General features: G+C 44.7%; 1 protein-coding gene across 1 annotated transcript in view; it reads right to left on the bottom strand.

The window, feature by feature from the left end:
- Positions 1-6,451: 6,451 nt before the first annotated feature.
- The window catches only part of NSMCE2 (NSE2 (MMS21) homolog, SMC5-SMC6 complex SUMO ligase), a 185,496-nt gene continuing 175,733 nt past the window's right edge, over positions 6,452-16,214 (bottom strand). The window contains exons 5-7 of the mRNA XM_038760457.1: positions 13,610-13,713; positions 12,914-13,020; positions 6,452-6,777 (exon numbers count right to left, since the gene is read on the bottom strand). Of these exons, the coding sequence (XP_038616385.1) occupies positions 6,657-6,777; positions 12,914-13,020; positions 13,610-13,713 (332 nt within the window). The 3' untranslated portion in view covers positions 6,452-6,656. The remainder of the gene's footprint in view (positions 6,778-12,913; positions 13,021-13,609; positions 13,714-16,214) is intronic.

Below are 16,214 nucleotides of genomic sequence, written 5' to 3'. Positions count from 1 at the left end.
GAATGGAGAAGCTTGGAGAAGAGTTTCAGGATCAGAATCTCTCCATACTCATGAGTTCTTTTTTTTTTGAAATGGTTTCTATTAAGCACTTACTATGTGCCCGGCACAGTACCGAGCGCCGGGTTGGAAACGAGCTCATCAGGTTGAACATAGGCCATGTCCCACCTGGGGCTCACAGTCGTAATCCCCCATTTTACAGAAGAGGTAACAGACACAGAGAAGTGAAGCGACTTGCTCACAGTCACACAGCAGCAGACCAGTTGGGGAGTTCGGATTAGAACCCAGGTCCTTCTGACTCTCCAGGATCGTGCTCTATTTACTCAGCCACACTGCTCCCTATGAGTGTCTGTCAGGTGCCACGAGGTGCCAGTTTTAACGCATCTGCCCCTACAACTTCCTCAGACGTCAGGACAAACACACATCTTGGGCTTGTTAGTCGGTTTTCTAGGTTTTGCAGAACCTTTCCCTCCTCGATGGCTGCAGTTGAAGGTGAGCTCAGGACACTATTGAAATGTTGCTGCCATCTCTTCAGGTTCCCTCCTTAAATACTTTTTTTTTTATAGCCTTTTGACTTCTTTTTCCCTTAGTCCAGTTTGGCTTTCTAACCTCTCACCCTAAGAAGGACTTGTCCTGGTCAGCTATTAATTTTTTGATATTTTTTTGTGAAAACAGAAGTGAAAACAAAAATCAAAAGTCTCTGTTTTTTCACAGTCATAAGTTAACAGGGTTCCCTTCCTGTCTGTGCAGGACCGGGGGAGGGAGGGTGGCAGGAGACTCTGCTCCCCTTATCTTTTCATAAAATTGAAGGGTCATTTTTTGTCACTTTTTACATCTCATACTTTTTTCTTTCTTTTCCAGATTTCATTTATACTAACCTTGCCCCTAAATAGTTGCGTTAGTCCTTTAGACTCTTCTGAGGCTATGTAGTTTAATTTCCACTTTGGTGACATTTAAATTCATCATTTCTTGGTCTGGTCTTCCTCTTCACTAGTACTGTCTGTTCTTAAGCCTGCAGAATGGCTTCTCAAGTTCAGCTCGCTTTGGATTCTTAGATTCTGAACCTTTTGGGAGCCAGGGATCTTATCAAATTTTCAAACATGTTTTTCCCCAGGCCTTAATACAGTGCTTTGCACACAGTAAGTGCTTACTGCTACTAATACTACTATTACTACATCTAGGTTTTTGCTCCATTGCATCCTTCTTGCTCTCGAGTTTTTTTTCTTTGTTCTATTAACTTATTTCCTTCCTTCCCTACGGATCTTCAATTTGACCACCTCGTGATGGTACCCATCCTGGTATCCGCTCGCCTTTAGATGCTCAAGGCGGGTGCCCAGGAAACGATCTCCACTACTACCCCAAAGTCTTTGTGACTCTCAGGGCCGCCACCAAATTGCAGCTATAACTTGGTAGTTAAAATCTCCCAACCCCTCCAGTCTTGACCCAAAACTGCTTTGATGAATTGACCAAAGAAGACTTCATCAGCCTTCTCTATATGTTGCCAACTTGTACTTCCCAAGCGCTTAGTACAGTGCTCTGCACACAGTAAGCGCTCAATAAATACGATTGATTGATTGATTGATTCTCTTCCTAGCCTGTAGATTTAAAATAGATTCCATTATCACGACGATGCTCCCATTCTCTTCGTCTTTCATTTCAACCCACACACTCCCGACCCATTTCTCCTGTTTCCTGGGCTTTGGCCATGGCTAGCTCTCCTTAGAGAAGCAGCGTGGCTCAGTGGAAAGAGCACAGGCTTGGAAGTCAGCGGTCATGGGTTCTAATCCCGGCTTCGCCACTTGTCAGCTGTGTGACTTTGGGCAAGTCACTTCACTTCTCCGTACCTCAGTTACCTCATCTGCAAAATGGGGATTAGGACTGTGAGCCCCACGTGGGACAACCTGATAATCTTGTATCTACCCCAGCGCCTAGAACAGTTCTTGGCACATAGTAAGCACTTAACAAATACCAACATCATTATTACCTTTGGTGGTAGATAGGGCAATATAGCATCTCCTTTTCCCTATCTTCCCCGAACAATTCCTTTCATTGGTGACATTATCTGTACTCTCTGTGGTCCTGTTTGTGGGCTGTGTCCACATCTGCGAATCATACATTTTCCATTTCTTCATCTCCATGTAACCTTTTTCGAAGGGGTGCTACTAAGTTATTTTCTACTAGTCATGAAAGAACCAGGTTTCATTATCTGTCATGTGGTTAGACTTACAGAAAAGGCAGAAACAAGTGGAAGCCCACATTAAAACTAAAACTAAAACTAAAAAAAAACAACCTACAGACAGAGAAAACACGAAGCTGTCACGTGAAAAATCAGTGGGGGTGAAGAAACTCAAATGGTCCAGAAAATCTGGAACAGCTATGGGAGATGGAGAGTGATACGAAGAAAATTCAGTCAACCTAAACATCATACAGGTTTGCAGGGAGGAAGATTCTGAATCATCAATGGACACCAACACTGACATAGGAAGACTGTGAGCTCGTTGTGAGAAGCAGCATGGCCTAATGCATAGAGCGTGGGCCCGGGGGTCAGAAGGTCATGGGTTCTAATTCTGACTCTGCCACGTGTCTGCTGTGTGACCTTGGGCAAGTCACATAACTTCTCTGTGCCTCAGTTCCCTTATCTGTAAAATTGGGATGAAGACTGAGAGCCCTCTGTGGGACAGGGACTATGTCCAACCTGATTATCTTGTATCTACTTAGAACTGTGTCTGGCACATAGTTATTGTTTAACAAATACCAAAATTATTAGTATTATTATTAGGGTTTGTCACTCTTTATTGTTGTACTGTACTTTCCCAAGTGCTTAGTACAGTGCTCTGCACACAGTAATCACTTGATACATATGATTGAATGAATGAATGAATGAAAAGTGCATTTAAAACCTCAATTTCTGTTACCCCAAGCCCTAACTTTTTCTGCTGTGGTTAAACTAAAAAAAAACCAAAAACCAAAGATATTCCCCTGGCCCTGCATCAATCTTATATAATCTTATAGGGCGATGATGGATGATGATGATGATCTGATTAGGAGAAGCAGCGTGGCTCAGTGGAAAGAGCTCGGGCTTTGGAGTCAGAGGTCATGGGTTCAAATCCCCGCTCCGTCAATTGTCAGCTGTGTGACTTTGGGCAAGTCACTTCAGTTCTCTGGGCCTCAGTTCCCTCATCTGGAAAACGGGGCTTAAGACTGTGAGCCCTCCGTGGGACAACCGGATCACTTTGTAACCGCCCCCCCCCCCCGCCCCCCAGCAATTAGAACAGTGCTTTGCACATAGCGCTTAATAAATTCCATCATTATTATAATTATTATTAGGAAGGAAATCTGGAGAAAGGTGAGGAGGGTGGAAAGGTTGGCCAGAGTCTGCCTTCTCCATTTGGTCTGAGGCAGCAGGTCCAGAAGGTATCCTGATGAGAGATGATCAATCCTGGGCAGTCTGGTACCTTGGAGATTGAGTCTGCCCTAAATGATGAAAAATTAACTTTGTCGAGTCTCTGACTTTGATTTTTGAAACTGTTAGGTATAGGATTTGTTTCAATCAGAGACAGTAAGGACTTTAGTTATTCCTCAGCCCGATTTCTAGCTCTACAATGGCATACTAGCACGTTTTTTAAGAAATGAATGTAATTTGAGTCACTAATCATAGTTCAGAGTGCATCCTCACTAACTAGGGATGGTCAGATAATGTTGGTGACACTTTACACTGTGCTTCTGGGGCTAAAAGAGAGGGGTCAGGTTCCGAACAACACAAAAGAATGAAACTTTAGGAATAGGATTTGTTGTGAGAAAAACATCGGGATTTTGGTTGGGTTGGGGTTTTTTTTGTTTTAAATGGTATCTGTTAAGCACTTACTATATGCCAGGCACTGTACTAAGCACAGGAGTAGATACACGATAATCAGGTTGGACATAGTCTATATCCCACATGGGTCTTCATCCTCATTTTACAGATGAGAAAACTGAGGCTCAGAGAAGCTAAGCGACTTGCCCAAGGCCCCCAGCAGACAAATGGTGTAGCTGGGATTTAAAACTCAGATCCTCAGACTCCAAGTCCTGCGTTTTTTCCCACTAGGCCAGGCTGCATCTGTTTTTTTTTTTGTTAGAGCATAAAAGAAAGCACACGCAAAAGGAAATCACTGACAGAACCGCCTTCCAAATGCGCCTTTTGGTAGAGTTTTTGAACAGGTCATAACACCATCTGAATAACTTACCCATTGGATCTTTCAAATGACAAGATGGATTTTGATGTTGGCACCCTGTTCTCCGTAACCAGCACAAGACTTCCAAGTTCCTCATTTACATGATGAGATCAGAATTCCTAAGTCGAGGATAGTCCTAGGAAGAAAGATTTTGTCTGGAGGCTATAAGAAGTTTAGGAAACAGGATTCCAGGATGAAATAATGATTCACTCACGAACATTCATCGTGAATATTTCTAGATTACCACATCATGGTTCTGGAGGACAATTTCAGGGGAATTTTGGTTCTCTCATTGTTTTAGTCAGTCCACGCTGTTTACTCAACACTTCCTGGGTGCTGGAAAAAGGGCTTAGGGATGGCCCGTTCCCTTCTCCCCCATTTCAGGCTCCCTGAAACTGATGTTGGAGGAGGGAATGCAGTGGCCCCCACAGCCAAAATTTTGCAAGATTTGGTTACCACACCGGTAATCACGGGCTGTGCATATATCCGAAGGAATTACAAGTCAAAGCAGCCCGGAGGAGGCAGCTGTGCATATTCAAAGTTACACTCCTGTGTGACTCCAAGATGAGGCAAGGCCCAGCTAGGAATCAGGCTGGAAATTGGCTCCTCAGGGCAGAACAGGTTGTGTACACAGCTCACAGTCTAAAGGGGAGGGAGAGCAGGTATTTAATCCCCATTTTTCAGGTGAGGAAACAGAAATGTGAAGTGACCTGCCCCAAGTCACACAGCAGGCAAATGGCAGAGCGGGGGATTAGAACACAGCTCCTCTGACTACCGAGCTCGGGGCTCTTTCCATTAGGCCTCAGACCAAACAGTTTGTTTTTCACCGTTGAAAGGTTAAAGGAAAATCTATGTTGTGGTGATCAGCTTCATAGGTGACTGTGGGCAGGAGATAAAAATGGGTGGCTTTCTGCCTCAAGCTAGCTATCCTCCCCTAGCTTGTGAGAAGAAGTCTGGCCTGCAAAAGCCTTGAAAATTACAGCTCAAACAATGGCCCACTTCTGGCTTAAAACACAAAAGTTCTACAAGGTTGTGTAGATATACGTAACTGGAGCATTTAAGATAATGCTCTGAATGTGTAGAGTGCTTTTGTTTCTTCAAAACTTCAAAGCATTTTTACAATACTTACTTCATTTTATCATCTCAGAGCCTTTCTGAGATAGGGAGAGGCAGAAGTTATCCCAATTTTATAGATAAGGAAATCGAAGCCCAAAGGGGCTAAGCGACTTCTCAACAGCAGGCTACTAGTATAGTCGGTCTAGAATCCAGGCCTTATGACTCCAGAACCATTCTGTTTCCAATAGGCAATTCACAATAAACATTATAGGGGTAATTTTAATAATAATAATGATGATGGTACTTGTTAAGCGCTTACTATGTGCAAAGCACTGTTCTAAGTGCTGGGGGGATACAAGGTGATCAGGTTGTCCCACGTGGGGCTCACAGTCTTAATCCCCATTTTACAGATGAGGGAACTGAGACACAGAGAAGTTAAGTGACTTGCCCAAAGTCACCCAGCTGACAATTGGCGGAGCCGGGATTTGAACCCATGACCTCTGACTGCAAAGCCCGGGCTCTTTCCACTGAGCCACGCTGCTTCTCTGCTTTTCTTCTTCTGCTTTTCACAGTCTTTTAGACTGTGAGCCCATTGTTGGGTAGGGACTGTCCCTATATGTTGCCAACTTGTACTTCCCAAGTGCTTAGTACAGTGCTCTGCGCACAGTAAGAGCTCAATAAATACGATTGATTGATTGATTGATTCTTCATTTTTTCGGGGGCATATTTGTTAAGCACTTACCATGTACTGGGCACTGTACACTAAGTGCTGGGATAGACACAAGCTAATCAGGTTGGGCACAGTCACTATCTCACCTGGGGCTCACAGTCTTAACCCCCACTTTACAGATGAGGTAACTGAGGCACAGAGAAGTGAAGTGACTTGTCCAAGGTCACCCAGCAACAGAGAAGTGGAGGGTTTGAGAATAGAACCAGGTCCTTCTGACCCCAGACCACACTGCTTCTCTGTGTTCTTCTTGAAAGAACATTGTATTATCCCGTTATCTTACTACTATCCTTTACCATGTTGCCGAAATGAAAGCTTTAATTATAAGAATCTGAAATTTTGCTATGAAAAAAATGCAAGAAAAATTGCCTGAGGAATTTGAAATACAAAACAATGGCAATAAATAAACCTTTAGCTTTCGTAAAATTCATAAAATGAAGATACAAGCCTCCACAAAAACTTCAGTGAAGCAAAATGCATTTTATTTGCTAAATAAAACAGAGCAGAACAAAATCATCACTCAACACCTGACATCCTCGATTGTTCCTACAAATGAAATGTTTTAAGTAACAAGTTTTCCAAGTGGTTTAAAATGAGCATTTGCTCTCGTACAATCTCCAGCAGGTTTTCTTTGCAGCAAGAATAGACACCGTTGCCCTTCAGCTTTATTTACTCTGACTGTCACTCACTCTTTTATTGCTACTCTCCATCTCTCTTCTAAGAGCCAGGTTTGGCACAAGATCCGACAACTTTACATCCGAGTGGCTGCAGCCAATTTTAGGACACCTGTTCGGGGGGGAAAAAAAGATCAAATAAGAATTATCATTAGAGAATTAATTTACTTAACAGTCATATCTCATTCATTCATTCATTCAATCGTATTTATTGAGCGCTTACTGTGTGCAGAGCACTGTACTGAGCGCTTGGGAAGTACAAGTTGGCAACATATAGAGACGGTTTCTACCCGACAGTGGGCTCACAGTTTAGAAGGAGGAGAACGAATTTACTACTTCATATTTGCACTGTATCCTAAATTTAGGGCTCACAACTGAAAAGCGTTTCTCAGTGAAATGTCCAAACTGAATCAAGTTATAAAAGTTTGGTGGGTTCTTATTCCGAGACGAGTGGCAGCTAGCAGGCTTGGCCTCTCCTACACAGTCAGTCAGTCTTACTTATTGAGCCCTTACTGTGTGCAGAGCACTGTACTAAGCGCTTGGGAGTGTACGATAGAACAGAGCTGGTGGACATGTTCCCTGCCCATAACGAGCTTACAGTCTAGAAGGGGAGACAGGCATTAATAGAAAAAAATCAATCAATCAATCGTATTTATTGAGCGCTTACTGTGTGCAGAGCACTGTACTAAACGTTTGGGAAGTGCAAGTTGGCAACATATAGAGATAATAATAATACCCAACAGTGGGCTCACAGTCTAAAAGGGGGAGACAGAGAACAAAACCAAACATACTAACAAAATAAAATAGAGTAGATATGTAAATAGAATAGATATGTATTACTAAATATAAATAAATATAAATGAGGGATATGTACATAAATGCTGGGGGGCCGGGAGGGGGGATGAATAAAGGGAACAAGTTATGGAGGCACAGAAGGGAGTGGGAGAAGAGGACAGGAGGGCTTAATCAGGGAAGGCTTCTTGGAGGAGATGGGCCTTCAATAAGGCTTTGAAGGGAGGGGGAGATTAACTTTCTGTCAGATGTAAGGAACGGAGGGCACTCCGGGCCAGAGGCAGGAAATGGGTGAGAGGTTGGTGGCGAGCCCACTGTTGGGTAGGGACTGTCTCTATATGTTGCCAACTTGCACTTCCCAAGCGCTTAGTACAGTGCTCTGCACACAGTAGTGCTCAATAAATACGATTGATTGATTGATTGACTGAGATACAGAAAGATACAGATACACAGAAAGCGGGGGAAAAAGGCCCAAGGTATAAAGTAGAGAAACGGCTCCCTCCTCGGGGTCCCTCCCAGAGGGAAAGCTGATGTGAGTGGCACGTCGATCGTATACCCGGTGACATGTGTTGAGCCGTGGCCAAATGCAGGGGAGGAGCTGGGAAAGGAACAGAAGCTAGGCAAATAGACAGAAGCCCCACAGTGCGTCAAGGAGGAGGGGACGGATGTGAGGAAGTGGAATTACCAAGGATGGACCTGTGGATTATGGTCCCAGATGGGAGCTTTTTTTTTTTTAAATGGTATTTGTTAGGCACTTGCTATGTGCCAGGCAGTGTACTAAGTCCTGGGGTAGATACAAGTTAATCAGGGTGGACACAGTCCCCGCCCCACATGGGACTCACTGCCTTAATCCCCATTGTACAGATGAGGTAACAGACACGGAGAAGTTGAGTGACTTGCCCAGTGTGACACAGCAGACAAGTGGCGGGGCCGGGATTAGAACCCAAGTCCTTCTGGCGCCCAGGCTCTAGCCACTAGATCACACTGCTTCTAGGCGCCGCTACGAGAAGTACAGCAGTGTCTCAGAGCGGCAGTGTCTCCTGGGTTTGAATTAAAAACAAGTTCTTCGGGATCAAATTTAAAATTTTGTTGTACGAATACGGTTGTTGTTGAAACCTCTGGCAAATTCTAGCCGTCTGTTGTAACTGAAGAGAGAGGCTGAGTGAGTAGTGAGTGTGAAACCTGCTGTTTGAGGCAGATTTCGGGCACAGCGTTGGGGTTGGCATGCGTGGGCATTCTCTTCACTCCTCAGCAGCTTGTCCTTGGGGTGCAAGACTGGCGAGGAGGACCCTGAAGTCTTCCCAGGCCTTTTGTGGGGGACCAAATCGAAAAGTCATGGGGTGGTGGCAGCAAAATACTTGTACGAGCGTGGAGCATCAGGGAAGCCTCGATAAAGGGGCATGGAGACTCTGGTGTCAGAAGCTGGGCAAGGTGGCAGCTGAAACACCCCAGAGATCTTTAAAAATAGGATGCGTTCTGTATTCATCTGCCCGGCACGTTTTGCATGCTGCTCTTTCTGGGGGAGGGGAGACTAGACAAATGATCTAACCAGCAGACCCCTGGGTTTGCCTCTTGCTGGGATGAAAGAGGAGCCGGTGAGAATAAAAGATTATGAATTATGAATTTCTCTCCCTTTTGCTGATCTGAGAAACAGACACGCTTCCTGCTAAAATACGTTTCATAAATGGACCCAATGTGCAGTCGTAAGACGGCACGCTCAGTTTTTCTTCCCCTGCGTGTGACAATGGATACAAGCCTCAAGCTCACATCCAGACGGTGAATAATCTTTTGGATAGGGAAGTGGACAGGGAGGTGGTGGAGACTTCCTGATGACATCAGAGGGCTTCAATTAGTAAAAAGGAGAGTGTTCTGAGACACACCCAATGGGTTTGACCACACTGGGAGATAGAGGTGACGGCACATTCAATTTAACTTTAGTGGACTGATACTGGCATAAGGCATTTACGCTCAGTTGCATGAGGAGAGGTTCTGAATGTGGGGGAAAAAAAGACAGGTGTCGCTTTGGCTAGGTAAGTAAATGTGTGTATGTGTGCGCCTCTATATACATACAAATATAGAAGCAGGCGTGCGCGCACACACACACACACACACACATATATAAATATATATATATATATATATATATATATATATATATATATATTCAACCCAGAGGAATGCCACAGCAGTTTTAGAAAATCCGGTACTTTTTACCAAAGAGAATAAATTATTATAATACAATGTACCACTAAACAAGGCCGTTCCTCTTACAGACACGAGACCGCGCCCAATTTCACACAATGGACAAGTGGAGGAGCCAGGATTACAGCCCAGCACCTTCTAATTCCCCGGCCCGTGCCGGCTCACTACTTCAACCCTCATCGTCATCATCAATCGTATTTATTGAGCGCTTACTGTGTGCAGAGCACTGTACTAAGCGCTTGGGAAGTACAAGTTGGCAACATATAGAGACGGTCCCTACCCAATAGTGGGCTCACAGTCTAAAAGGGGGAGACAGAGAACAAAACCAAACATACTAACAAAATAAAATAAATAGAATAGATATGTACAAGTAAAATAAATAGATAAGCAAATAGAGTAATAAATATGTACAAACCAGAGCCTGAGGGATTCTTTAGGCCACATTCTACGGAGACACAGACTTCCCACACTGTCCCTCTGGGACACTACTGTACTTCTCGGAGCGGCGCCTAAAAGCCCTGTGACCTAGTGAATACAGCACGGGACGGAGAGTCAGAAGGACTTGGGTTCTAATCCCAGCTCCGCCAATTGTCTACTGTGGGACACCGGGCAAGGTCTTGTGTCCCTCTGAATTTGCAGGCTGTGGAGGGGCCCTGGGTCTGAACTAAGGTCACTCCGTGGAGGAGGACCACTCGAGAGCTACCCAGAAACTCAGACAAGTGGAAAGTTCACATATGCTCCCGTGTCTGTCCCTTTCCGCGTGCATTAGAAAGCCGGCAGGCCCGTGCGGGCCCAGGCTCCAGTGAGGCTGGACGCAAAACCGAAGCCCCAGGAGCTTGTGTCTGGCAAAGGGTTCTGGAAACTTCGCTTAAATCCACGGGTTCTGGACTAAACAGACGGGATAGTTTGACGGCCCTTGGCTGGCCTGGTCAACGAAAAGACAGAGGCGGAAGCCCCAACTCCCCAAAGACCAAGCGGTGCGACCTATAATTCCTATGACTTCCTGAGGTGCCTTGTGAGAAGAGGTCTGGTGTCCATTACGTGGCTCAGTGGAAAGGGCACAGGCTTTGGAGTCCGAGTTCATGGGTTCAAATCCCAGCTCTGCCAATTGTCAGCTGTGTGACTTTGGGCAAGTCACTTCACTTCTCTGTGCCTCAGCTACCTCATCTGTAAACTGGGGATTAAGACTGTGAGCCCCCCGTGGGCCAACCCGATCACCTTGTAACCTCCCCAGCGCTTAGATTAGTGCTTCGCACATAGTAAGCGCTTAATAAATGCCATCATTATTACTATTACTATTAAAATATCTCCAAGGTTCAGCACTCCGCCACTTTACGTATTGGGGACTAAGAGCCCCAGATGTTCTGTTGTGACTGAATGCTATGGTGAAGTTCAAGGAGAGACTCAAAAGTGAAGCCACATTATGGTGCTCCTCTAATAGGGTTCTGCTGCCCAAAGGACTGCTCCTTTTCCCACTGGATGATCTAGAAGACGGGGAGGGAAATTTTCTTTAGCCCTTAATACACTCCGGGCAACCAAAGCACTGCGAGCTATTTCAGGAGGAACTTCTACGTACATTTCCCAGAAGTCAAACTGATGGGGACCAAGGGCCTAAAACGATTACGATTTCCAAGAAAAGTCATCCAGTAGTGTCAAGGGAAAATCCTTCACCTAATGACAGGTATTATTAGCGTTCTCTGTATTACTCAGTTCTCTCTGGTCGCTGTCAAGACCAGAGGCAGTTCAAGGAGCAAAGGGAGCCCAAGAAATCAAAAGGATCATTTACAGTGAGGGGAGGGGGATCGAATGCTAACTCTTGAGCCACCTGTGCCTCTGCAGGGGCATCCGTGTGTGCCTCAAAGGGGGGACAGGCCCGCAGCAGAACTAGGCCATAGGGTTTACGGGGCAGATTTAAGGAAGCTGTGTCGTCTACGGGAAAGTCCACAGGCTTGGAAGTCAAGAGACCTCGGTTCTACTCTGAGTACAGTCCCCTGCGCCCACAAGGTGCTCAGTAAATTCCGCTGATTGATTACCACAGAGCAGACAACAAGCACTTGTCTCCCCCTTTTAGACTGTGAGCCCACTGGTGGGTAGGGACTGTCTCTATATGTTGCCAATTTGTACTTCCCAAGCGCTTAGTACAGTGCTCTGCACACAGTAAGCGCTCAGTAAATACGATTGATGATGATGATGATGATGACACACAGGTACACAGCAGGAGCCTGGGTCAGGAGTCAGGAAGGCCGGTTTCTATCCCTGGCTCTGTCACCTGCCTGTTTTGTGACCTTGGGCAAGTCACTTCACTTCTCTGTGCCACGGTCGCCTCATTTGTAAAAATGAAAAAAGACACCCGTTCTCCTGCTACCTACCCCGGTACCCAGCACATTTCACGGCATCCTTTAAGTGCTTCACAAATACTATCATTATTATTATTATTTCACCCCCATCTTCCACAGAAAGCCTTCTAGGTTTGACTCAGTCAGCCACTCTCCTATTATCTTGGCTCCGTCTCACCAGATTAAAAAAAAGTAGAGAGGTGAGTTTCAGGTGGATAGCCAAGAGGGACGTTATGGGACAAGGGAAAATGGCAGATTTAATCCAGCCTGGGTGTCTTGGAATTCCTACATTTCTGAATTGGTAGGACCATTCACCAATGACCATTGGAGGTCATTTTAAAATGTGAAGGCTCTTCTGGGAGGGATTCCCACACACCCCTTGAACATGACACCTGTTCTACCCAATTTATCGCGGTCAAGTACGAGATGGCAGCCGCACATAGTTCTGTGAAAATCGAAACACCTTCTGAGCAGTAGAGAGAGTTTGGCCTCATACTGTCAGGCCCAAATTTAAGCTTCAGGGAATTGGAGGGAATTTTAGCTACATTTGAGGCATAAAAACACCCTGAAAATCAACTTAACGAAAAGGCATTTGCCTAGTATTTTAAAATGCTAAAACTAGGATTTTCTTCTTTCTTTTTGCATTTTTGCAGGTACGGCTGAATCACGCATTCCTTTCCCATATCCTTCCTGAACAACTTACAAAATTCCTCTCCCACCCCACCCCCCTCATTGTTTTTGCAGAAAGTTAGCTTCCATGTTTACATTGCTAATGAAGAGGATGTCATCAGGGCAGACTTTTAAGTATCCCTTCCTTTCACTCTGCCAACGGAAAAACATTTCCCTGAACAAAACTTCTTCTGATTTGGTACGCCAGGAGGAAGGACGGTAGCTTTTGTCTCATTCTTTAATACTCACCAGGCCTTTTTCTTTCGCTTGTGTTTCGACTGGATCATTTTTTTAATGGCTTCCTCTTCATAGGTGTGGCCACATACTTTATTTTTCACTGGCTTCTTCATTTCCAGCTGGAACCAAGGAGATCACAGTCAGAGAACCCAACGCCTGGACCCTTTTCGGCGAGCTGGCCGAATGACCGCCATCAGGATTTGTGCTTTCCGAATGCCGTGACAGGATTTCTACGTCTAGATTCCTGTTCTCTCTACTTACAGATAATATTTATTAAAGCAAGCTGCAAAGACACCCAGATCCGGGAGAGCAGGTGGCGTCAATTGTGGCCACTCTGCAAATCATGAGGTTGTTCCTAGTACATCTCATGGTTGACCAGTAGCCCGCAAATTCTCTCCAGCCCAGTGGCTGCCAATCTGGCAGCTATTTTGGCCCACCTGTCGGTCTTCTCTTTAACCACGTCATTCATTCATTCATTCAATCGTATTTACTGAGCGCTTACTGTGTGCAGAGCACTGTACTAAGCGCTTGGGAAGTACAAGTTGGCAACATATAAAGACGGTCCCTACCCAACCGCGGGCGTCATTCCACCTGCATCTCTTTGGTCCCTCTCCTAAAATTTACATTCAAATGAGAAAGCGTTTTGGGCATTCTGCTGGAGAAGCCACTCAAAGATCACTTTTTTTTTTTTTAAGAAGTACAAAATACCTGAGTGATGGGACAGATAAAATTGGTCTGGCTTTGGGTCACAATCATATCCTCATCTACTTGGTCCTCTGTTTCACCAACCGCTGAATCTTCTTGGAGACCATCTATGACAAAAGAGCCACAAAATAAAGTCATTCCTGCTCCTCCTCCTCATTCATTCATTCCATCGTATTTATTGAGCGCTTATTCTGTGCAGAGCACTGAACTAAGCACTTGGAAAGTACAATTTGGCAACAGATAGAGAGAATCCCTACCCAACAATGGGCTTACAGTTTCGAAGGGGGAGACAGACCCAATATCCAATGTGGCAATAACACCAAGTGTCGGGGGCTTGTGAAGAGAATCATAATTTTCATAAGCATCTTAATAAGACAATTTCTGATGCTAATTTGACTTTAAAAAAAACGGGGAGGGAGAGAGAGAGTTACTGGTGCCTGGGCCTGTTCCCTTTCCAGGGAATGCATTGTTCCCAGCCAACACTTTGAGTACTAACCATCCCAATCTTCAAGGTTGCAGCCATTTGGGACTGGGAACACTTGGTCAGGAGGGCTGAGGAGCCCTGGGCAACTATACTCAAACATTTTTTTTTCTTCCTACTGATCAATCAATCAAACAACAGCATTACCGAGAACTACTGGGTGCGGAGTGATGATAATAGTGATGGTATTTGTTAAGCACTTACTATGTGCCAAGCACTGTTCTAAGCGCTGGGGGAGGGGGATACAAGGTAATCAGGTTGTCCCACTTGGGGCTCACTGTCTTAATCCCCATTATACAGATGAGGGAACTGAGGCTCAGAGAAGTTAAGTGATTTGCCCAAAGTCACACATCTGACAAGTGGCAGAGCTGGGATTAGTACCCACGACCTCGGACTCCCAAGCCTGTGATCCTTCCACTGAGCCATGCTGCTTCTCGAGCAGTGTACCAAGTTGCGGTTCAGGGACAACAGAATCCTTACCCTCAAGAAGCTTACAATCCAGTGGCTACCATTACGCCTGAGCTTTGTCTTGAGTTCAACGGGCGGGCATCCTATTTTTTTTTTTGTTGTGCTTTCCCCACCATTCCTAACTTAGATTGTGAATTCTTTACATGCCAGCAACCAAGTCTTGATTCATTTCCTTGTATGTTTCCTCAATCCACTGTACGGTGCCTCACACGGTGCATGTTTAATTAATGGCAATAGTAATAACACTAACCTGCAACTAGACATCGAATCTGAGTGAAGGAAAATAAAATATGTTAAAAAGAGTGGTCAAGAATGCAGCTCAGTTCCAATACAAATTGCCAGCAGCAATTTTCAGAGGGCGGTGTTTCTTTCAGAGTTTTCCGCCCTGAACCATTTCCCGGGAACCAACTCACTCCCAAACCAGAGATCACCAGAGGAGCAACAATGGTTACATTTAGAATAAAATGCTGAAACAATCTTAGCTTTGGTTGGCTCTTGGTGACATAGGAAGGGAAAAAATGCAAAAGCTCTCGGGGCATCCATTTCATTTGGGAGGGCGGGGGAAGCAAGACACAGCGATGCAAATATAATACCCACCAACAAGGAAGGATGATTGGGGAAGTTGGAAATTGGAGGTGACAACCGGGAGGAATGATCACGAAAGGAAATGGCTCTCAAAACTGAGAAAGAGGAAGAATGCCCTCAGTGATGAGTTATAGCCCATTGACAGAGAAACTCAAGGGAAGAGGAAATGTAGGTAGCTAGCCTTTTCTAGAAGCCAAAAATATTTTTCAGCGGAAAGCTATTTGCTCACTGTGAGGGGACAGAATATTTTTAAAAGCCGGAATTCAATCAATACATTCGACCTAAGACATTGTAAAGGGGCGACTGGAATTGCAAAATAATGATAGGGATGGGAAAAATCCCAAAGGCAGAAAACACTAACAATTCCCGTTTGATGCCAAAGCACTTTTCCCATTCATGCCAATTCATGGGAGAGCCAAATGCAGTTCAAAGGGTGTGGAAAGAAACAAGAACACGTTTGATAAATTTCCAGACGGGGAAAATACGGTTGAGATAAAGAAAAGACCCACCATTTACAGATTAGACCCACTATTTAACAGATTACAGAGGAAAGGCTGAAATTCTCAATGATATCTTTGCTTCAGACTTCACTGAAAGCCTTAATCGTAAGCAGATGCCTAATAGTTGATAGGCCAGGGAGTGGCCAGACGAACAAGTTGGGAACTGGCAACTGAAAGAAGATACATAAGAAAAGAAGGCCAGTCCCAGGAATTTAGACACTGATGCTGAATTCAATCAATGAATCAATCAATCAATCAATCGTATTTATTGAGCTCTTACTGTGTGCAGAGCACTGTACTAAGTGCTTGGGAAGTACAACTTGGCAACATATAGAGACAGTCCCTACCCAACAGTGGGCTCACAGTCTAGAAGGGGGAGACAGAGAACAAAACCAAACATATTAACAAAATAGATATGTACAAGTAAAATAAATAAATAGAGTAATAAATATGTACAAACACATATACATATATACAATTCGACAAATTGTCAGAAGGAAGGAAGGGGAATGGCAATTTGCAAGGACACAGGCTAGTGAAAAGAAGTGCCCGAGGAGGGAGAAAAAGGAAAACT

Source organism: Tachyglossus aculeatus, chromosome 18 (genome assembly GCF_015852505.1).
Source record: "Tachyglossus aculeatus isolate mTacAcu1 chromosome 18, mTacAcu1.pri, whole genome shotgun sequence".
NCBI classification, from domain to species: Eukaryota; Metazoa; Chordata; class Mammalia; order Monotremata; family Tachyglossidae; genus Tachyglossus; species Tachyglossus aculeatus.
Note: the sequence above shows the minus strand (reverse complement) of the source record. Positions and strands in the feature narration are given on the sequence as shown.